General features: G+C 33.0%; 2 protein-coding genes across 3 annotated transcripts in view; both read left to right on the top strand.

The window, feature by feature from the left end:
- The first annotated feature begins 805 nt into the window (after nt 1-805).
- On the top strand, nt 806-10,803 carry LOC132739128 (fucolectin-like). 2 transcript variants are annotated; one of them, XM_060726783.1, is made up of 7 exons: nt 817-961; nt 3,414-3,467; nt 3,779-3,864; nt 8,450-8,521; nt 8,846-8,969; nt 9,271-9,495; nt 10,517-10,803. In XM_060726783.1, the coding sequence occupies exons 1-7, from the start codon at nt 955-957 to the stop codon at nt 10,744-10,746; spliced, it is 798 nt and encodes a 265-aa protein (XP_060582766.1). In that variant the 5' UTR covers nt 817-954; the 3' UTR covers nt 10,747-10,803. The 2 variants fall into 2 exon arrangements, with proteins under 2 accessions (XP_060582767.1, XP_060582766.1); XM_060726784.1 differs by lacking the exon at nt 8,450-8,521 and having other exon boundaries at nt 806-961.
- Nucleotides 10,804-13,150: 2,347 nt separating this feature from the next.
- LOC132739126 (UV radiation resistance-associated protein-like) overlaps nt 13,151-17,961 on the top strand; it is a 31,968-nt gene continuing 27,157 nt past the window's right edge. Inside the window, exons 1-2 of the mRNA XM_060726781.1 lie at nt 13,151-13,293; nt 15,106-15,226. Coding sequence (XP_060582764.1) covers nt 13,237-13,293; nt 15,106-15,226 — 178 coding nt within the window. The 5' untranslated portion in view covers nt 13,151-13,236. The remainder of the gene's footprint in view (nt 13,294-15,105; nt 15,227-17,961) is intronic.

Genomic DNA, 17,961 nt, shown 5'->3' with positions numbered 1-17,961 from the left:
ATTAAAAAATCTTCTTTGAAAAAAACCCAAATAGCTAGAGTTAAGATATTAAGCATGAAACATCTTCCAGTTAGTGTCTTCAATAGTTTGTTCAATAAAAGCCCTAGGGTCAAAATTGGCCCTGCCCTGGGGAATTGATTTTCCTTATAAGTGTATAGCAAAAACTTAAAATCTTCTTTTGAAAAAAAAACCAATAGCTAGAGTTTAGATATTAAGCATGAAACATCTTCTAGTGAGTGTCTTCAAAGTTTGTTTTAAAAAAGGCCCTGGGGGCTAAACTGGCCTTGCCCTAGGGGTGTCATTGCTTTGAACTATATGTGTATAGTTAAAACTTAAAAAATCATTTTTTTAAAAACTCAACGAGCTAGACCTTAGATGTTTAGCATGAAACATCTTGTAATGGGTGTCTACCAAGTTTGTTCAAATAAAAGCCCTGGGGTTTAAACTGGCCCCACTCTGGGGGCCTATATACAGGTGAGCGACTTTAGGGCCATCATGGCCCTCTTGTTTAACTGAATCATGTATATTGTAGTAATTTACATATTCTAGCCTATACCCATTTTCTTCTATCAACCGCTTGTAAATATTCGTTTTAAAAGGCAAATATAATAAAAGAAAATCCAGGAACTAAATGTATTTGTTTCAATTTTAAAATGAATTACCCAATATTTGTCTCTGTGTTAAATTGAGGTGATTAAATGAAAAGTATTACTTTTTATTGTCCAAGTAGTGTCGTATTAATAATTTACATGAATTTCTTATCTTATGTGCTTATCTTGATTTACAGTGTAATGACATATATAGTATGTAGGTTATATACTATATATAAATTTAGGTGACAATAGAACAAATCAGAGAATAGTTTATATATCAACCTTTAACCATTGAATCCAGACTTGGTGTTTAACTATTTGTACTAAATAAGTATTTAAGTTTTCCTTTACAGATACTAAAATGAACCGTGAGTATTTTTCTACCACTTTCGTAGTTTCAGAAAATGAAAAACACACTTCGGAACTTCCAACAGAATTTACACAGAGATACCATTTTATAACATTCAATTTATTATAAATGGTTTAAGACAAAAAAAATAACATAAAGATCTTTGTGAAGTTTAAAGCGTTGACAGTAAGTATTTGATGATATAGTCAAAGTGTATAAACTGTATTATGATGTAATATAACATTGATTATCAAACTTTGTCAATCCTAGATAAAAGTAAATCCGCTACCTTTGTAGATGTTAAGAAGCATATTATATATCGTTTGATACTGCATATCCCATTGAAGCTGTCTGACAGAGTAAGATAAATAGCTCTAAACAACTTTAAATATATTTATAAAATGCTTATCTGGTTCTATCATTTGTTCTTAAGTTGGTGGCAAGGTGTTTAAACAAAAACTAAACTAACGGAATAAAGAAAAAGAAATTTAGCCCCGAAAGGAAACTTTAAAAGCGTAATATTTTGTTTTATGTCTTGTTCGAGATTATCTTCATGAAAATCATAAGATGTGCATGATTGACATCAGTCGTTCTTATTTCAAGCTAATTTTGTCCGGTTTTTTGTTGTTATTTGTTGTAACGGTGTTTCCAAAATATATTCTATTTTAGAACTACAAACTTTTTCAGATCCACCCTCAGTTTTAATCAGAGCTGCATCAGTACTAAGGGTGTAATACTTAAGAACCAGTACCAGTACTTGGCAAATTATGCAGTACCATTACCAGTACCAGTACTAGATTTTAGCTCGGTACTGCAGTAGCAGTACTTTTTTGGGGGAAGTAATTAAGTATCAGTACCATTACTTTTATAAATTCATCAAAGTTTGAATAAATACACAGCGTCAAACAAATAATTGCAAATTTTACTCAACAAAGAAATAAAATCATAATTTACTTTAAAGTTAGCATAACATTTTTACAACTTTATTGTTTTAACATACTTTTTACAAATAATATTTACAACATTCATTCATGTCATATCTTATTGTTTAGTAACCAGTCAACTGTAATACAATGCAATCATCTTTCCTAATTAAAAACAAAACAGTTCACACCTTATTTAGAATAGAAGCATAATTGCTTCTAGTTTTGTTGTTTAACTAGTAAATGCAAAGTAATAAAAGATTTTTAATACGGATATTTTAGGGTAAAGAGTTATTGAGTCTGTTTATCTCAATTTAAATTTTACTTAAAGTCTTTGGTGCTTTTCATGATGAATACTATGTTAACATTTGAAGGAATATTGCAGCAAATTATCTATAGATTTGATAACTTACTTTTTCACAAAAATAAAATAATGTAATTTACAGCTTTATTTTATGAGAAAAATTGATGCTATTTTTATCAAAACAAAAAGTACTGCATTGTAATGCAGTAGCAGTACCACTTTTTAAGACAGTAATGCATTACCAGTACCAGTAGTAGCAAAATTTTGTAAGAGTAATTCAGTATCAGAACCAGTAGTACTTGTCAAATCACTGCAGTACTTACTGCAGTACCAGTAGCAGTAATGCAGCTCTGGTTTTAATCTGTTTAAAATGATCAATGTTTTTCAAGGAATTATTTGTATGTTTAAAAAATTAAACAAGGGCTGACACAAGGCGGGTAAACAAGTAATATCACGTGACGACGTGACTACAAGTGAGATCCGAACACTGAGACCTCCACCCCTGAAGGACAAAGGTGCTAGTCGCATTGGTTTGTAATCTTGTTTTATCCGTTATTCATGGAATATTTATCCATATATTAAAAAAATAAAGAAATTGAGATGATTTTCTGTTATATTGTTTTATAGGTTATAACAACAGTGAACATTTTAGGCTACATCAATGCAACTAGCACCTTTGTTTAATGCAAGTAAACGGGTAAACTTGGGAGAAAAGTTTTGTATTTCAATAGTCATAGGCCTCACATTGGTAAATACCATTTGTTTAATGTTTTGTAGTTTTCGAAAACGCAACCATAATTGTTGAAGCGTTTAGTGAACGGCCAACGTACATGTACACACTATCGCTAAAATATAGCGATCGTACAAACTTTTATCGCCAAACTTATGCTATCCCGTTTCAGATCCCCTGTTTCAGACATATATTATTCTTTTCAAAATTATAAAATATGGTTGATGGATAACGTTTTGTGCCTGATTTATAAAGAGGTCATAAGTAGAAAATATTTTAATATAACGTTTTTCATCATATTCGTTCATGTGAAGTAAGGTTATTGTCAATGATTCCATTATTATTAATTAATATTGTTGTTGTTGTTGTTCATAAAATCGAATTAAATCAGGAATAAACATATTTTAAATATTGACTTTTTATTTGTTACTGCTTATTGTGAGGTATCGCCGAAAGCAAATCACGGTGTTCGTTCGCATTTGTGGTCACGTGATATTTCGTTTTCTTATTCCAGAATTAATTATCGTGTTTTGGGCTTGTTTGAATGTGTATGTCACTATTGGACAGGGTAAGTTAATGCCATTTATTAAGAGATTCCATTGATGCAAGTAGACTCGCCATTATATAATTGTAATCATTTCTCGTTAACCATGTAATAATTAACACATTTACTTCGAATGAAAAGATGATGCAAATTGTCTTTGCAATATATATGATACAGTCGCAATCTCCCATGCAGTGATTCTGTTTCTCAGAAATAAAAAAAAACAAAACGACGTAAGATAAAAGAAAAGTGTATTATTACTTGATGAAAAAAGATGAGAAAAAACATTGTGTAGCTGTAGCACAATTTATCTTTTCACACTGTTTGTCCTTCAGAGACTCTCGGACCTATTTGTTATTCTTGCGATCGGACGGATAATCCCGAACAATGCCGAAATTCTAAAACTTGCTCGGTCGATCAGGTAAATATTACATTTATGTTTTACGCATAATTCTGAATTGACGACATTGACACTTAAAACGTGCTGGAAAAGTTAAATAACTAGTTTCAAAGCGCTTAATTATTAGGTACTCACGTCAAAATGTAAAGTATGCATATTGATCGGACACGGCCCTAAGTCAATGGTACATGTATATATACATGCACGTATAGTGCAGATTGGTCTAAACAGTATATATTTTATTGGAAAAATACCGACTTTGAACACATCTCCAATAATAAATAAAATTAATGTATTCGTATTAAAGTCACGAATTTTAATTATGAATTCATGTTTATCCGGTAAAATCTCACAAATTCACTGTAAGTCATGTAATTCAACACCTAATTAATGTTACTAATAAACTTACAGCCTTTCCGCAATGCGATCTTCAAAAATATATTATTATTGGATCCAAACTTAACAGTTTAGCCTCGTTTTCATTTTCCAAGTAAAAAATCTATATCAATTGCATATGGTAAAAGTTCTAGCTTTGTTTTAATTTTACGATTCCAAACATCAATATTGTCTCCAAAAACTTCATATCAAATCCATATATTATAAGTAAGAAACAAATTTCTGCGAAAATTTTAGAGGATTGCATGGTAGTGTGAAGTAAATACGTCATTATACATTGTTTAGTACATACTGATGTTATTGGACTCGCACGTTTAGAAGCTGTATTCGCGTCTAACAGAACTCATAAATGTCTGCATTTCAGAAAGTCCGTTTTTAGGTATGCAATTTCGATTTAAACTTGATAAAAAACAAACCTTTAAAATGCCATGTTTGTTTGTTCTAAGATATTTACAAATGAATATTAAGTATACCTTTGTCAGTGATAAAAGGAAGGTTATGCTTATCAAAAATCAGCATTAAGTGTTCATGTATTTATACGAGTCCCATCTTATAGCTCCTTTTGGAAATGGCGGTGTCTGTATTTTAGCTGGGACCAAAAATATACATTATATATAATATTCAATCTGACTAAAGTTCAGATCTACTTATTTCTTTTATGTAGATATGATGACGACCATATCTTTACATTTCGGATATTTGTGAGAGAAAAAAACAAACAAACAAATGTTTGAAGTAATTTTGACAAATTGGCATGAAATAATCAGTGTGGCAATACCACGTGACATTTACGTCATTTTTGGCATCATTTCCAAGACAAATATTGCTCGATTCGGAAAAGAAAATAGCCGTAAATATTTTATTTATGTACCAATATCTTTGGGATATGCATCAGTCTACGGGGAAAATATAAGCTTTCCACAGAATATAAGATCTTTGTCAGTTTATAAGCCGTTTTATCAAACACTTTGCATAACCTTGGAAGTTGCTTGTATTAGAGCGGGCTTCGGTTGCAAGCTATTTCGTTTTCTTGCGTTATTTGGTCTACGCCATGATTAATAGGTCAGGTTTACATCAACCGGGGGTACAGACAGCAAAATCCTACCTTAATATGTTTATGTGTTTATTATTTATGGCGTAAATCTTGCCATTTTCTTCAATTGTCAATTCTGGCACCAGTTCCAAGTCGAAAAAAGGGACTGCAGTTTAAAGCAGATTTTAGAATCTGTTGCAAATGCAAAGCAACATGCCTACCGTTCTCTTTCTACAATTTACTGTTTCATTGTTGATCTTTTTCACAAAGAGATTGTGAAAAAAACTGATTGTTCCTTAAAGCAAATAACACTTACTTGTATCGCAATAGTAGACCGAAAAATAATATTTTGGTTTCGTTTTGAAGATGTTTCAAGTATTGCTCATCTTATCCTATGTAGTAAAATGTGATTTATTCTATTTCACAATGGCGAAATTGATAAGAGATAAATGTGCTCCAAGTGAGAGTTAAAATAAAACAATGCTACAGAAAGGGTTACACTATAACGCGAGTGTTGTAAAAAGGCTTAAGGTAATTTTTTCAGTTTATTTTTTGTAAAGAGTAACTGACAAACACTGACACTCGTGAAGGTGACGAATAGGTTCTTCTGTCTTCAAAAGAGAGACTTTGAAAAGGTATATATTTTTCTGGAATTGCCGTATTATAAATTTCTATAAAGTTTGATAAACAAAAATCACAATTTAGAATTAGAATCCTGAATCTAATTGTCACGCGCATTAACATGACGTTCACATTTTATGCTTATTTAACTATAAGCATATTCATCATCAGTCAGATTTTGTTCTTTGTGTAGAACAATTTTAAATAGCATTACATATAACTTGGAACTTTACGTGTAAACCTGATAGTATTGTTACTTAGTTGCGTTACTTATGATTCTCTATTTATCAAAAAGGCCCAAAATAGCCCTGAGTCGCCAATAAAAAAATGAGAATGGACGCCATGTGGAAACAAAGTAGGAAATAGTAAACAGATAAATGATTTTACAGCCATCGATCAAAGTGAAATTTCTTGAAACAAAACATTCTAAAAGTCGGACATAACAATGATTATCAATAATTATATAAATATTTACATTAACATATATGTAATAGCAACACGACTGGGGTCCATATATGACACTGATGCGTCCATTGAATTATTGATAGCTAACATAAGCTAAGTAAAATTACGATTACATTTGAAGAGTATATTCAATTTTTATTCTTCAACTGTCAAATTACTTACTTCTTTATTTCACATATCAGATAATTCATTTATTTGGCATATGCATTATGTTTATCATGTTTTAGATTTAAATCTTAAAATGCAACAAAAATCCTGTTAAGGACATCTGCAGGTCATGCCGCGTGCAAATATCCATGCATTTACATCCAATGACCACATAAGAAATAGTCCCAAATAGCCCTATCGTTTTTATTCAGTTGGAAGAGACATTATTGTTAAAAATTCTACTCGATACCATAAATATTCCGTTCCCTTCCTCTCTTTACAATGTGTATTGGTGAGCTCTCTGATAAAGCTCGATTGACTGATATAATTAACTAAATTTGTCAGATATGTAGTTTATCATCAGAAGTAAATGCAATAATAAAATAAATAGTGTTTAGTGTTCTTAAGTGAACGAAGTTATATCCAGTTCACGAAAAACGGTTACCGTGGGTATGAAAACAGGATGTAAAATATTTTTTATCAACGAGTGCCACAGTATTAAAAAAGCTGAATCTATTATACTTAAACATTGCTAGAGGTTTTATAACATTATGGTTATACGTATAAATAACTCTTTACAAAAGAATACCCTTAGACTTTGAAATTGCCGCGTTGAGGCATAACGCTTTACAGCATAAAAATGGAAGTGATCCTGAATGTGCACGTTCATTGGACATTCTAGCTAAAGTCAATTTTGCCGTTTTTGGGTTTCTGTTTTCTCTCAATTTTGAATACGTTTTAGTATTGCTACATGACACATATAGATTTTTCATAATCATTACCGTGAAAGAACAATGATTAAAGAGCAAATCAATTTCTTTACAAATACACATGTACAGACAACAATTTTACGACTTTTAAAATCACTTATAGCGCAGCAAGTAAAAATCTTTTAAATATTCATTTGTGTTTATGTAAATCGTACAGTAAATAACAAATATTTTTATGGTTAACATAATTATATAGAGAGAGAGAGAGCGGTAGGCATGTTGCTTCGCATTTGCAACAGATTCTAAAATCTGCTTTAAACTGTAGTCCCTTTTTTCGACTTGGAACTGGTGCCAGAATTGACAATTGAAGAAAATGGCAAGATTTACGCCATAAATAATAACCAAATAAACATATTAAGGTAGGATTTTGCTGTCTGTACCCCCGGTTGATGTAAACCTGACCTATTAATCATGGCGTAGACCAAATAACGCAAGAAAACGAAATAGCTTGCAACCGAAGCCCGCTCTAATACAAGCAACTTCCAAGGTTATGCAAAGTGTTTGATAAAACGGCTTATAAACTGACGAAGATCCAATATTCTGTGGAAAGCTTATATTTTTCCCCGTAGACTGGTGCATATCCCAAAGATATTGATACAGAAATAAAATATTTACGGCTATTTCTTTTCCGAATCGAGCAATATTTGTCTTGGAAATGATGCCAAAAATGACGTCAATGTCACGTGGTATGGCCACACTGATAATAGTCCATTTGTAATGGGCAATATTGTTTTGCCAGTTTACTTGTCGGCTATATGGACAACACCATGAAAATTTGTTCTCGAAATCGTGAAAATCATGAAAATTAAAATAATCAGTATTGGTTTTCCCAGGGTTAAATTAAGAAACCACAGCACTTTCAAAATTATGTAAGCTCGCCGATGATTGGCTGTGTGAAAGGTCACCAGAAATGACAACGGATTTGGTCACGGTCAGATCTAAAAGCGGAGCGTTATTTAGAGCTGCATGGCTTTAATCAGATTGATATAATATTTTTTGTCCCAAATTTTAGGTGTGCATAGTCAATGTGTATTTCAGATATGCAGTGTCCAGGTTTCAGTTATTTACAAGTTTGTATTTTTGTTATGCAGTTTCCAGATATTAATGAGATGCAATGTACATGTATATATTTACATATGCAGTATCCGGATCTGTTTTAAAGTTTATTTTTTAGGTATGCAGTGTCCAGGAAGTGTCAGCTCCACACGGTGACGTCTACTTTTGGTCTGGCTGCGAAGATCTAGATGTACTTTTAAGACTTTTTTATGATATATATGCGTATATAAAGATATCATGTAATCAATTATGTATTATATTAATATTAAGATAAACATTAATTATATGATTGGAAAGCTAGTTCTTTAATAGAATCGAAAGAAAATTTAAATTTCTTTTCATTAACAGTACTCCCTCTTCTAACACAAATGGTTCGTACGCACGTTTCATTGTGCGTACTGCCACTTTTATTGTTTATAAATTAAATGAATGCTACAAATTTTTCTAATTTGATTATTGCTCAATATATACTGTCCCATTGCTTTATATGACTCTTATACACTGTTTATTTCAGATTTGTGAAGATCTTTCCTATACTGGAACATTAAATCAGATTCTAGGCAAACGACAGGTGTCCAGCCAACAGTCGCGCTGTGTTTATTGCTGTAATACCGACTTGTGTAACAAAAATTGCACTTGTGCGTTCGCATTAGTATTCAATTGGTATTCATATTATTTCCGCAATATTCTTGTGTGTGTGTGTGTGTGTGTGTGTGCGTGTGCGTGTGCGTGCGTCTGCGTGTGCGTTTTCCAGAGAGTTTTACTATTTGAGTTTAGCATGCAGTGTAATTATTCACAAATATTTTAAATATGGCATGAATTAACTCTTTGAAATCTGCTGACTGATATCTATCTATTTTGACTGACTTATTAATCTGCCATTTCTGGATCATTTCACTTTTTTTTAATTGTAACTATCAATTTATTACATTATTTCAGCATTTGTTAACTTAGCCCTTCACAAACCTGCGTTTGAGAGTTCAGTTTATGTGGGAGTATACGGTAACCCTGAGCTTGCTGTTGATGGTGATACAACAAAGAACTATTACAAAGGTTCCTGCATGCATACTCAAAACATGCACTATCCGTGGTGGGCGGTAGACTTACAAAATGATTACAGAATTACTAAGGTTAAATTGTTCGAGAGGGGTGATGCCGCTGATGGTTAGTTGAATATATTTAGAATACTCGAAAAAAATCTATTTATACGGCACGAAACTTCTTAATGATTTTTAAACTGTTGGATTTGTATCAGACGTGCATGGTATTATTTTTGTTCGTACATTGCCAAAAAGAATTAATTAACACACATAGATTAGCCATATATGTGACAACAGTATCGCCGAATTTGGATATATCTTTTGTTTAATTAAGGATTTTTTTGTCTGAATAACATATATTTTTTAAGGTGGTCATCTTTTACAATTATTTATTTATTCTTTTATTATTATTATTATTATTTATTTTTTTTAATTTTGGTTTTTGACACATTTATGATGAACACAGGGTTTTTTATCAATCTGGTCATATTTTTTCTTCCCAGGTCCAAAACTCGTGCCTGTGATAACAGTTGCAAAAAAGTCCTTCGGCTTTCATTTAAATCCAGGATTAATCGAACAAGTACTGCTCGAGCACTCAAAACATATTTTCAATTCATTCATGTACTAAATCTTTGAAACTATAATACATGTAATTCGATTCCTCTCAGTCTCTCAGTATCATTTTATTGTTTAATTATATAGGAAGTTATGGTGGCTGATTTGGTATATTGCGCGTTGCGTTATCGCCTTTCGTCTTGTCGCTAGCGACAACACGACAAAGCGCCAAACGGCGCGTTGTCGTCCTGTCTATAGCGAAGCACGCAAAACGGCGCGTTGTCGTGCGGCGCGATGTCGCCTTGTCGCTTGGCTTATAAAACAATCCTTCGATGACAATGTGACATCGCGATAACACGCTACACGACAACGCGCCGTTTGGCGTACATCGTTAGCTACAGGACGGCAAGACGAAAGTCCGACAACGCGCCGTTTGGCGCTTTGTCCTGTTGTCGCTAGCGCCAACACGACGCATTAAAGTGTTTTGGTTCAGCCACCATATGAAGTACATTACATGTTTCCTTTTACAATTAAGATCGTTTTTAATTAAATCTTTATTTTATCATATATCTTCCCACTTTTATTTCCAGGTCGTTCCTTCCATCTTACAATTTTGGTAAGCTCGTATAACGCAACAACGTTAGATAAAGATTCCCCTATGTTCACAAAATGTGGCTATTATTACGGCCATTCCAGCGACGGAAACGTCATTACAATCGATTGTCCAAGAAATACGCACGGGCGATGGGTCCGTGTTCAACAGAGTGATCCGCACAATGAATATCTGCATCTTTGTGAAGTTGAAGTGTACGGTTTCTAGAGGCATATAATGTGAAGAAAAGAGTTAAAAATAAATAAAAAGTAAATAAAGAATATATTCATTTGTCCTTTTTGTTTTGCGATAAACAGATGACATAAGTGCGTGATCTTATTTTGGCGATTTAGATAAATTGTTGTCATGTTGAAACAGTATCCTTTGTATACATGTACCCTTGTCTCGTTTCCCTGGAGTGTTATGAATGTTCGCATAGATCGGCCACATATAGCCAGAAGATTTCCAGCACCTTAGGCGTAACAACTTCAGTACATACCTAACATGTACTTTGCATCTCAACGGTAGACAGTCGGCACAGCCCTTTTTTATATTCTCAAAGGTTTATGTGCGTTCTAGGCGGTTTCATTGGCCCATGTACTGTGACTAACTTTTCGGCTCAAAGCAAAAGCTTCCTAGGTAGTCATTCAAAATGATTTTAAGGGGATGATCGGCATTGACATGTTCGGGGATCCGTACGTAATAGATTAATGATTTTAGCTCTTGAAAAGTGAATTGGCCCTTACATACTGTACAAATGCAAATGTGCATACATGTATATCTGTAAATATGCAAAATGCATATGTTTATCTATATATGAGTAGGTCTTCAGTTCAGGAGTAATATTACTAATGGCCTTTCGGAATATTTAAATTCAATCTATCAGAGCCATCTTTGCGGGGCTTGAACGTCGCAGGTCAATGTCAAATTATTATTTGTAACACGGTGATTGCTTGACCTGGCGTAACTTATCGGCAGGGTATGATCCTACAGAGAGTTGCCTGAAAAACAAATGAAGTCTTGGATTATAAACCCTCCTGATAGATGTTCGGGACTAGTGCCCGGATTGAATGACAGCTTGGCAAGACGCTGATGATGGTTTACAGAAAGAGGACGACAAGTCGCAAATATTCTCCACCATAATTATGGGTTCGTTCCAGTGGCAAGTATAAAAAAGCCCTGATAATCTTTAAAATCAGAGGTCTGCACGAGGCACGTACCGGTGAAAGAACCGGTGTCGCCTCTGGAACTGGACAAAATCCTTATTGTATTTGTGCATTGCATAGAATAATAACACTTTATTAGCAGGCAACCGGAATGCGACAGTATATAAACAATAAAATGCCAATACAGTATTCTATCTAGTTTGAGGGTTGTTAACTGGTAAAGAGCAATTAATATGTTGGTCAAACGAAGCAACAAGTGTCTAAACGCATGAATTATAGCCGTAGGTTTGATATCAACAATTTTCCCGATCCTTTATTTTCAATACATCCTAAATTGTTGATATCAAACATATGGCTATAATTCATGCGTTTAGACACTTGTTGTTTCAATTTAATAAAACCAATCATTGTATTAAGGATTTTTAATTTATGCCTATAGAGATTGTCTCAGATGATATGGAACGCTTATTACAAGAATCATACTGGATTCATTTATAAGCTTAACACATTAATTATCTCCTAATGGTATGAATGCAAAAGTTTTGTACAATATAGTATTTGTCAATATTGAGCCGGTATACATATACATGTAGCATGTTTTTTCTCATATCAAGGTTTTTTTTATTATTATTAATTATGAGAAATTTTGTATCACATGTGCAGATCCATATTATATGTGTAATTTATTGTTTATGTATTTATATTCATGAAAGATTCTGTATTAACTTGACAAAGTTTTTTATTTCCGCGTTAACGTCACGTTCTGTTTAGCGTATAGTTAAACGGACGTAGCGTCATTTGTCATTTTATAAACGTCACTTTTTCTGAAGAAGACTATACATATAACCGTCGAAAGCTTGAAGAGCGTTAAACTTTGTTTTTATTGAACTGATTATATAATTATTATAATATCATATATGTATACTCTCACTTGTAGTGGGAGACTCCCACATTTTGCTGCCATATTTTCAAAGATTTTTCTTAAAATAAGGGGTATTTTCACAAATTAAAGAATTTTCCCTCTTTTTGATGTCAGAACTCCCTTCTTTGTTTATTGCAAATTCTAAAATCTCCCTCTTTTTGAAGAAAAATCTCCCACTTGATCATTGAAAAAAGTTCACATGTATGTAATATTGTTTTTTTAACCATTTTCACAAGAATAAATAGTAAATAAAAGTTCCTTTTTGAGACTTGACGATACATTTGTACATGTGATTTTTTATTTTTAGGAAATTAATTTTAATGATTAGAACAGATATCCCACTTGTGTTAAATGGCTTTAAATATTAAACTTTAGCATTGGGCAGTTCGAGCCTCGGCCATCAATCATTATTTGTTTTTATGTCAGTCTCAAAAATTATCTAATTTAAAGTCCATTTCAGGGAATGGGGTCCATTTCGCATTTTTTTAAATTTAGTGATGTTCAATCTCCCAGAGCTTTTTTCAAATACCACATGACCATCACGTGATCAAAATATAGGTCAATATGGCGGATGGAAATATGGGCAGTTCTTCCTAGTTGTTTAATTATTTTGTTATTATAGAAGAAGATATGGCCGCTGAAGAATCAACATTTGTCAGAAGTTTATACGACTTACCTACATTTCAGGTTAAGATTTATTTCAAGAGCATAAAAAGATGAGCTGCACATTTTTTAATAATCAATCTGTAAGAATCTTACTAAGATCACTGAAGATGTCTATGCTTATTTATTGATTGTATTTGACAGTTATTGATATAACTTACGACAACTTGCTGTGCTTGCGAACAATAGACTTATATACTGGTATCCTTCATATTACCGAACAAAGTATGAATTGATGCTTTTTCACTGTATATTTTTGACTTTTATTAAAAATAATGGAATTTTACCCAATTTATGTTGGGTTCTTTTTTAATACATGTAAACGTTTCTTTATTTTGGCATAGGGGGTGCCAGATGAGTTGAGGGCTATACAATGCTTAGGATGACATAATTTCACTGTTATGAATGAAGTTGTAATTTCTTATGCTGTTGTAAGAAAATAGTTATGAGTGTAATGACATAGATTTCTATTGAAAGGTCAGGAATTTGAAATATGATGGAATATGGTAGAATATGTAAGAACAGAGATCTGCTGAATACACATTTTTGTGCCATTGGCGCTTAAAAAAAAGAGAATGGTGCAGGAAAATCGTCATTAAAGGACGAATGGGCGCATTTAATATCTTTACCAGACTTGTATCGGTACGAAAACAAAACTCTGCTGGGTTATTTACTCATCCAGTCAAAACTGATACCAACAGCAACAAGTTACCCATTCTCTGAAATTACGCACATTCTCGCATTCATCCATTCCCCTATAGATTTTTTTTTTTTCACCTTATCTTCTTAAGGCATGTATACACATTTCTTCTTTCATGTGAGGAAGCTATCCAGCTAGCTTACGGAACGTCGGTGGTTCTACTGAGGTGCCCGATCATGACAGACGGGCACCTGAGGTCTTCCTCCACCAGTAAAGCTGGAACGTCGCCATATGACCTTTAATGTGTCGGTGTGACGTAAATCACAATTAAACAAACAAACATACGTATTTCTTCTTAAAATCCCTTTCCCAAACAGGTAAGCATTTCTACTACTGTAAATTACATCCAATTAAAAAAACTGTAATAAAAAAAATACTACTACTACTTAATAATAATATTTAAAATGATTGTTGGTAACTGAAAAAAGTTTTACTATTGAAAGAAATGCTGTAATTTACAGTATAATCTAACAGGTGTGCAACTTGATTTCCACAAAGGTCACTCGAGTTCACGCAAGCTTTGGCTGATGAAGTGTAAAAAAGATTCTATTTCGTCATCAGAATATTTGGCAGGGTGATTAACCAACCAGGGAAACATTGTGCATTGAGACTTTTTTTCATGATCATAAATTCTATCGGCAAGTGTCTTTGATGAATGCTCTTTACACAGAGGCACGCAAGGAGCAAAAAGTTGTCAATGTGACGTCCAGGGCCCAGTCTTTTCAAATTCTCAGCAGATCTCTGAAGAAAATATCCCTGACATATGTTTGCTGTTCAGATCAGAATATCTGTCCCTCTGGAACCTGCCAATGAACGGGTCTCTTTTCGACGGATCTGGCCAAAACTATGCCAAAAAGAACTTTCGCATGGTAAAACAAAAAAAACCATCTAATATGCCGGAAAGAAAAGGCTTACATAGTGGATTTCGCAGATTATTCTATTTGGTTGTGTTTTACCTGGAAAAAAAACAATACACGCCTATGAAAAATTGGTTTCAAAACATTTAATTAGATAGATTGAAAGAAAAAAATGAATATATATGCAAACAAGAGACTAATTGTGTTCATTTCACATCTTAGCATGTTCAAACAAACTTGGTCTCCATAATGATCTTTCATACATTTTGTACCTTACAGAGACGTCTGAGGCATGTCAAAAGTATATCTCTGAAAAATTTGCAGTGTAAAAGTTTTAAAGGAAAGGACATAACAAGGCTGGAGGTTTACTTTACACTACATGTAAATACCATGTTAAAAGGTAAGTCATTTTTAATTATTGGTGTATTTTGTATTTTACTCTGTGGATGATGACTGAAAACCACTTTAAATTCACCAGCACACAGTTCAATCACATCATTCCTACAGACACTTGGGGTTTGGAGCTCAAAACGCCTTTAAAATCCAAATAAAATGCATATTTGTCAATCCCAGCACATGTACTGATCATATATATCAAAAAAACTTAATATAAGCCGTTTTGAAAAAATTTCATATTTCAACATCTATAATTATAGATGTTGAAATATGAAATTTTTTCAAAACGGCTTATATTAAGTTTTTTTGATATATATGATCAGTACATGTGCTGGGATTGACAAATATGCATTTTATTTGGATTTTAAAGGCGTTTTGAGCTCCAAACCCCAAGTGTCTGTGATATTTTACAGCTAAATAAACAGGGCTGGGAATCAAAACTGCGTCATATCTGCATTTGATACAGTTTTTCGGAATTTGTAGATGCTTAATATGATAGGTACTTAAATGCGACCGAAAAATGCAGCCTTAATAGAATTGTATTACATTTCCATTTTTATGGAACCAATGAGTGACCTCTGCTTTTGACTTAAGTTGTAAACAAGAAATGTTGTTGGACGTTATTAGCATACCTAGCACATAATTTAAATAGTTTAAAACCAATATGCAGCCTGCAATGAAAATACAACTGCGTCGTATCATATTTTATTTTCAACTGCGTCGTATCATTTCGTAAAAATCATTATTTTCTAAGAAAATAAAGATCTCTTTTTAATGAAAATTTAGTAAATGATGCAAATTTATGATTTGAAGTTTATGGTGAACTCTGAAAACGAGTATATAATTGATTTGAAGGAGAAACGATAGATAAAGCAATATGAACTGCGTCGTATCCACACAATTTCATAAAAATTCTGCTCCGCTTCGAGTTGCAAGTTCGCTATAACTTTTGTTTTACAAAATAGTTGTCTAAGCAACATATACCGTACGAAGCGGAAAATAGTGTAGCGTGTTAATACATATATCTGGTTTTCAGTCATTTCCAACAAAAAGAGTTATTATCAAAAACATACATTTTTTGTCTCAAGATGGCGGCGTTTGTTTACATTTTGTAGGATACGACGCAGTTTTGATTCCCAGCCCTGTAAAGACAGTTTCCTCTAGCCTAAAATAGGTATATTTACCCGTAAAAATGCTATTTTGTCTGTCACATTCTTCACTAACAGCAGCTGACTTGTATGAGCCAGTTAATAAATTTAATAAGCTGTCTCTTTAGATAGCCTCCATGTTTAAAATACATTGCATTAAAATTAAAAAAATATATAAATTTTTTGGGTAAAATCCATTCTTAATTGTTGGAATTTAATTTCAGGTTTTCCCCGTTTTCTGATTTATCATGCTATACATGTATATTCCCAATCAGAAAGCCACAGGTAGTTATGAAAATTGAAGAAAAAAAATCACTGCAATTGAGCTGACATATGGTTTCTTTTAATTAGATTATTATATTTTATATGAATCTTAGAACTTTCCTTTGAAATTGTTGTCTTTAACTTTGTTTTTTCTCTGGGAAAAATCAAATGTATTATCTTTTCATCATACAAATCATATAATACTAATTAGTCAAGAATTAAATCAATTTCAAAGAAATAAGAGGGAAATTGGAATGGGCCCAGTACCTCTGTCTGTTATGGGGCGTCCGTGGCTGAGTGGTTAAGGTCGTTGACTTCAAACCACTTGCCCCTCACCACTGTGGGTTCGAGTCCTGACAGGGACTTTGGATTCTTTCATGTGAGTAAGCTATCCAGCTAGCTTAGGGAACGTCATTGGTTCTACTCAGGTGCCCGTTCGTGCCGGAAATAATGCACGGAGGGGCACCTGAGGTCTTCCTCCACCAGTAAAGCTGGAACGTCGCGATATGACCTATACTGTGTCGATGTGACGTAAAACCCAAAACAAACAAACAAACCTCTGTCTGTTTGTCAGTCACACACCCTCTCGGGTCCATAACTCAGCCATTCATGAAGGGATTTGATCACTTTGAAATACCTTGGCACATATATTCACCATAGTAAGGCTTTGTGTCATGTGCAACACCCATATCCCTTCATCCAAAGTCAGGGTCATTCTTAGTGTTCAAAACTTTACATTAGGCAATAAAAAGATATGCTGAATTGAAGTCCATGTTCAGATACCCAAGAGACAGATTCTGATGTCAGATAATATTTTTTTGTCACACATTATACCATATTTAAGATAGTTTACCTCAATATTAAGTTAATCACTCAAGTAAATTGAAGTATGCAAAAGTCAAAATCATATATGATTTTCAAATTATGAAGAGAAAATGATAGCTAGAAGGAAGGAATGACAGAAATAGTACAATATACTTTTATTACAGAGTACCATATGATGACATACTTACATTTTAACATGTACATGTGTTATAGGTTTAGTAGTTACATATAGGAAACAAGTTTATTTTTGCTGTTGAGAGAAATATGGGAAAATTTAAGCAATATCCTTTAAATGTGAAAAAATACTACACATACACTACCACAAATGTTTAACCTGCCTCCATATAAAGTATGATATTTGGCAATATACTTTAAAGAATAAATTACAAGTATGGTTTTTAGTGGTGTATTCATGAACCTATTGATTTACAAAAAGAAATATTTGTGTACAAAAATGTCCATGCAGAAAGGCATGTATGGAAATAGTGTATGTGTTTCAGGA

This window comes from Ruditapes philippinarum, unplaced genomic scaffold (genome assembly GCF_026571515.1).
Source record: "Ruditapes philippinarum isolate M1 unplaced genomic scaffold, ASM2657151v2 ctg511_1_1_1_1, whole genome shotgun sequence".
Lineage (NCBI taxonomy): Eukaryota > Metazoa > Mollusca > Bivalvia > Venerida > Veneridae > Ruditapes > Ruditapes philippinarum.
This window is presented reverse-complemented; position numbering and strand designations above follow the sequence as displayed.

Bases quoted from the DNA above. Each gene is read 5' to 3' on its own strand.
- LOC132739128 (XM_060726783.1), top strand. The intron at 8,522-8,845 runs GTACTTTTAAGA...TGTTTATTTCAG, and splicing joins CTGGCTGCGAAGATCTAGAT to ATTTGTGAAGATCTTTCCTA. The intron at 9,496-10,516 runs GTTAGTTGAATA...TTTTATTTCCAG, and splicing joins GAGGGGTGATGCCGCTGATG to GTCGTTCCTTCCATCTTACA.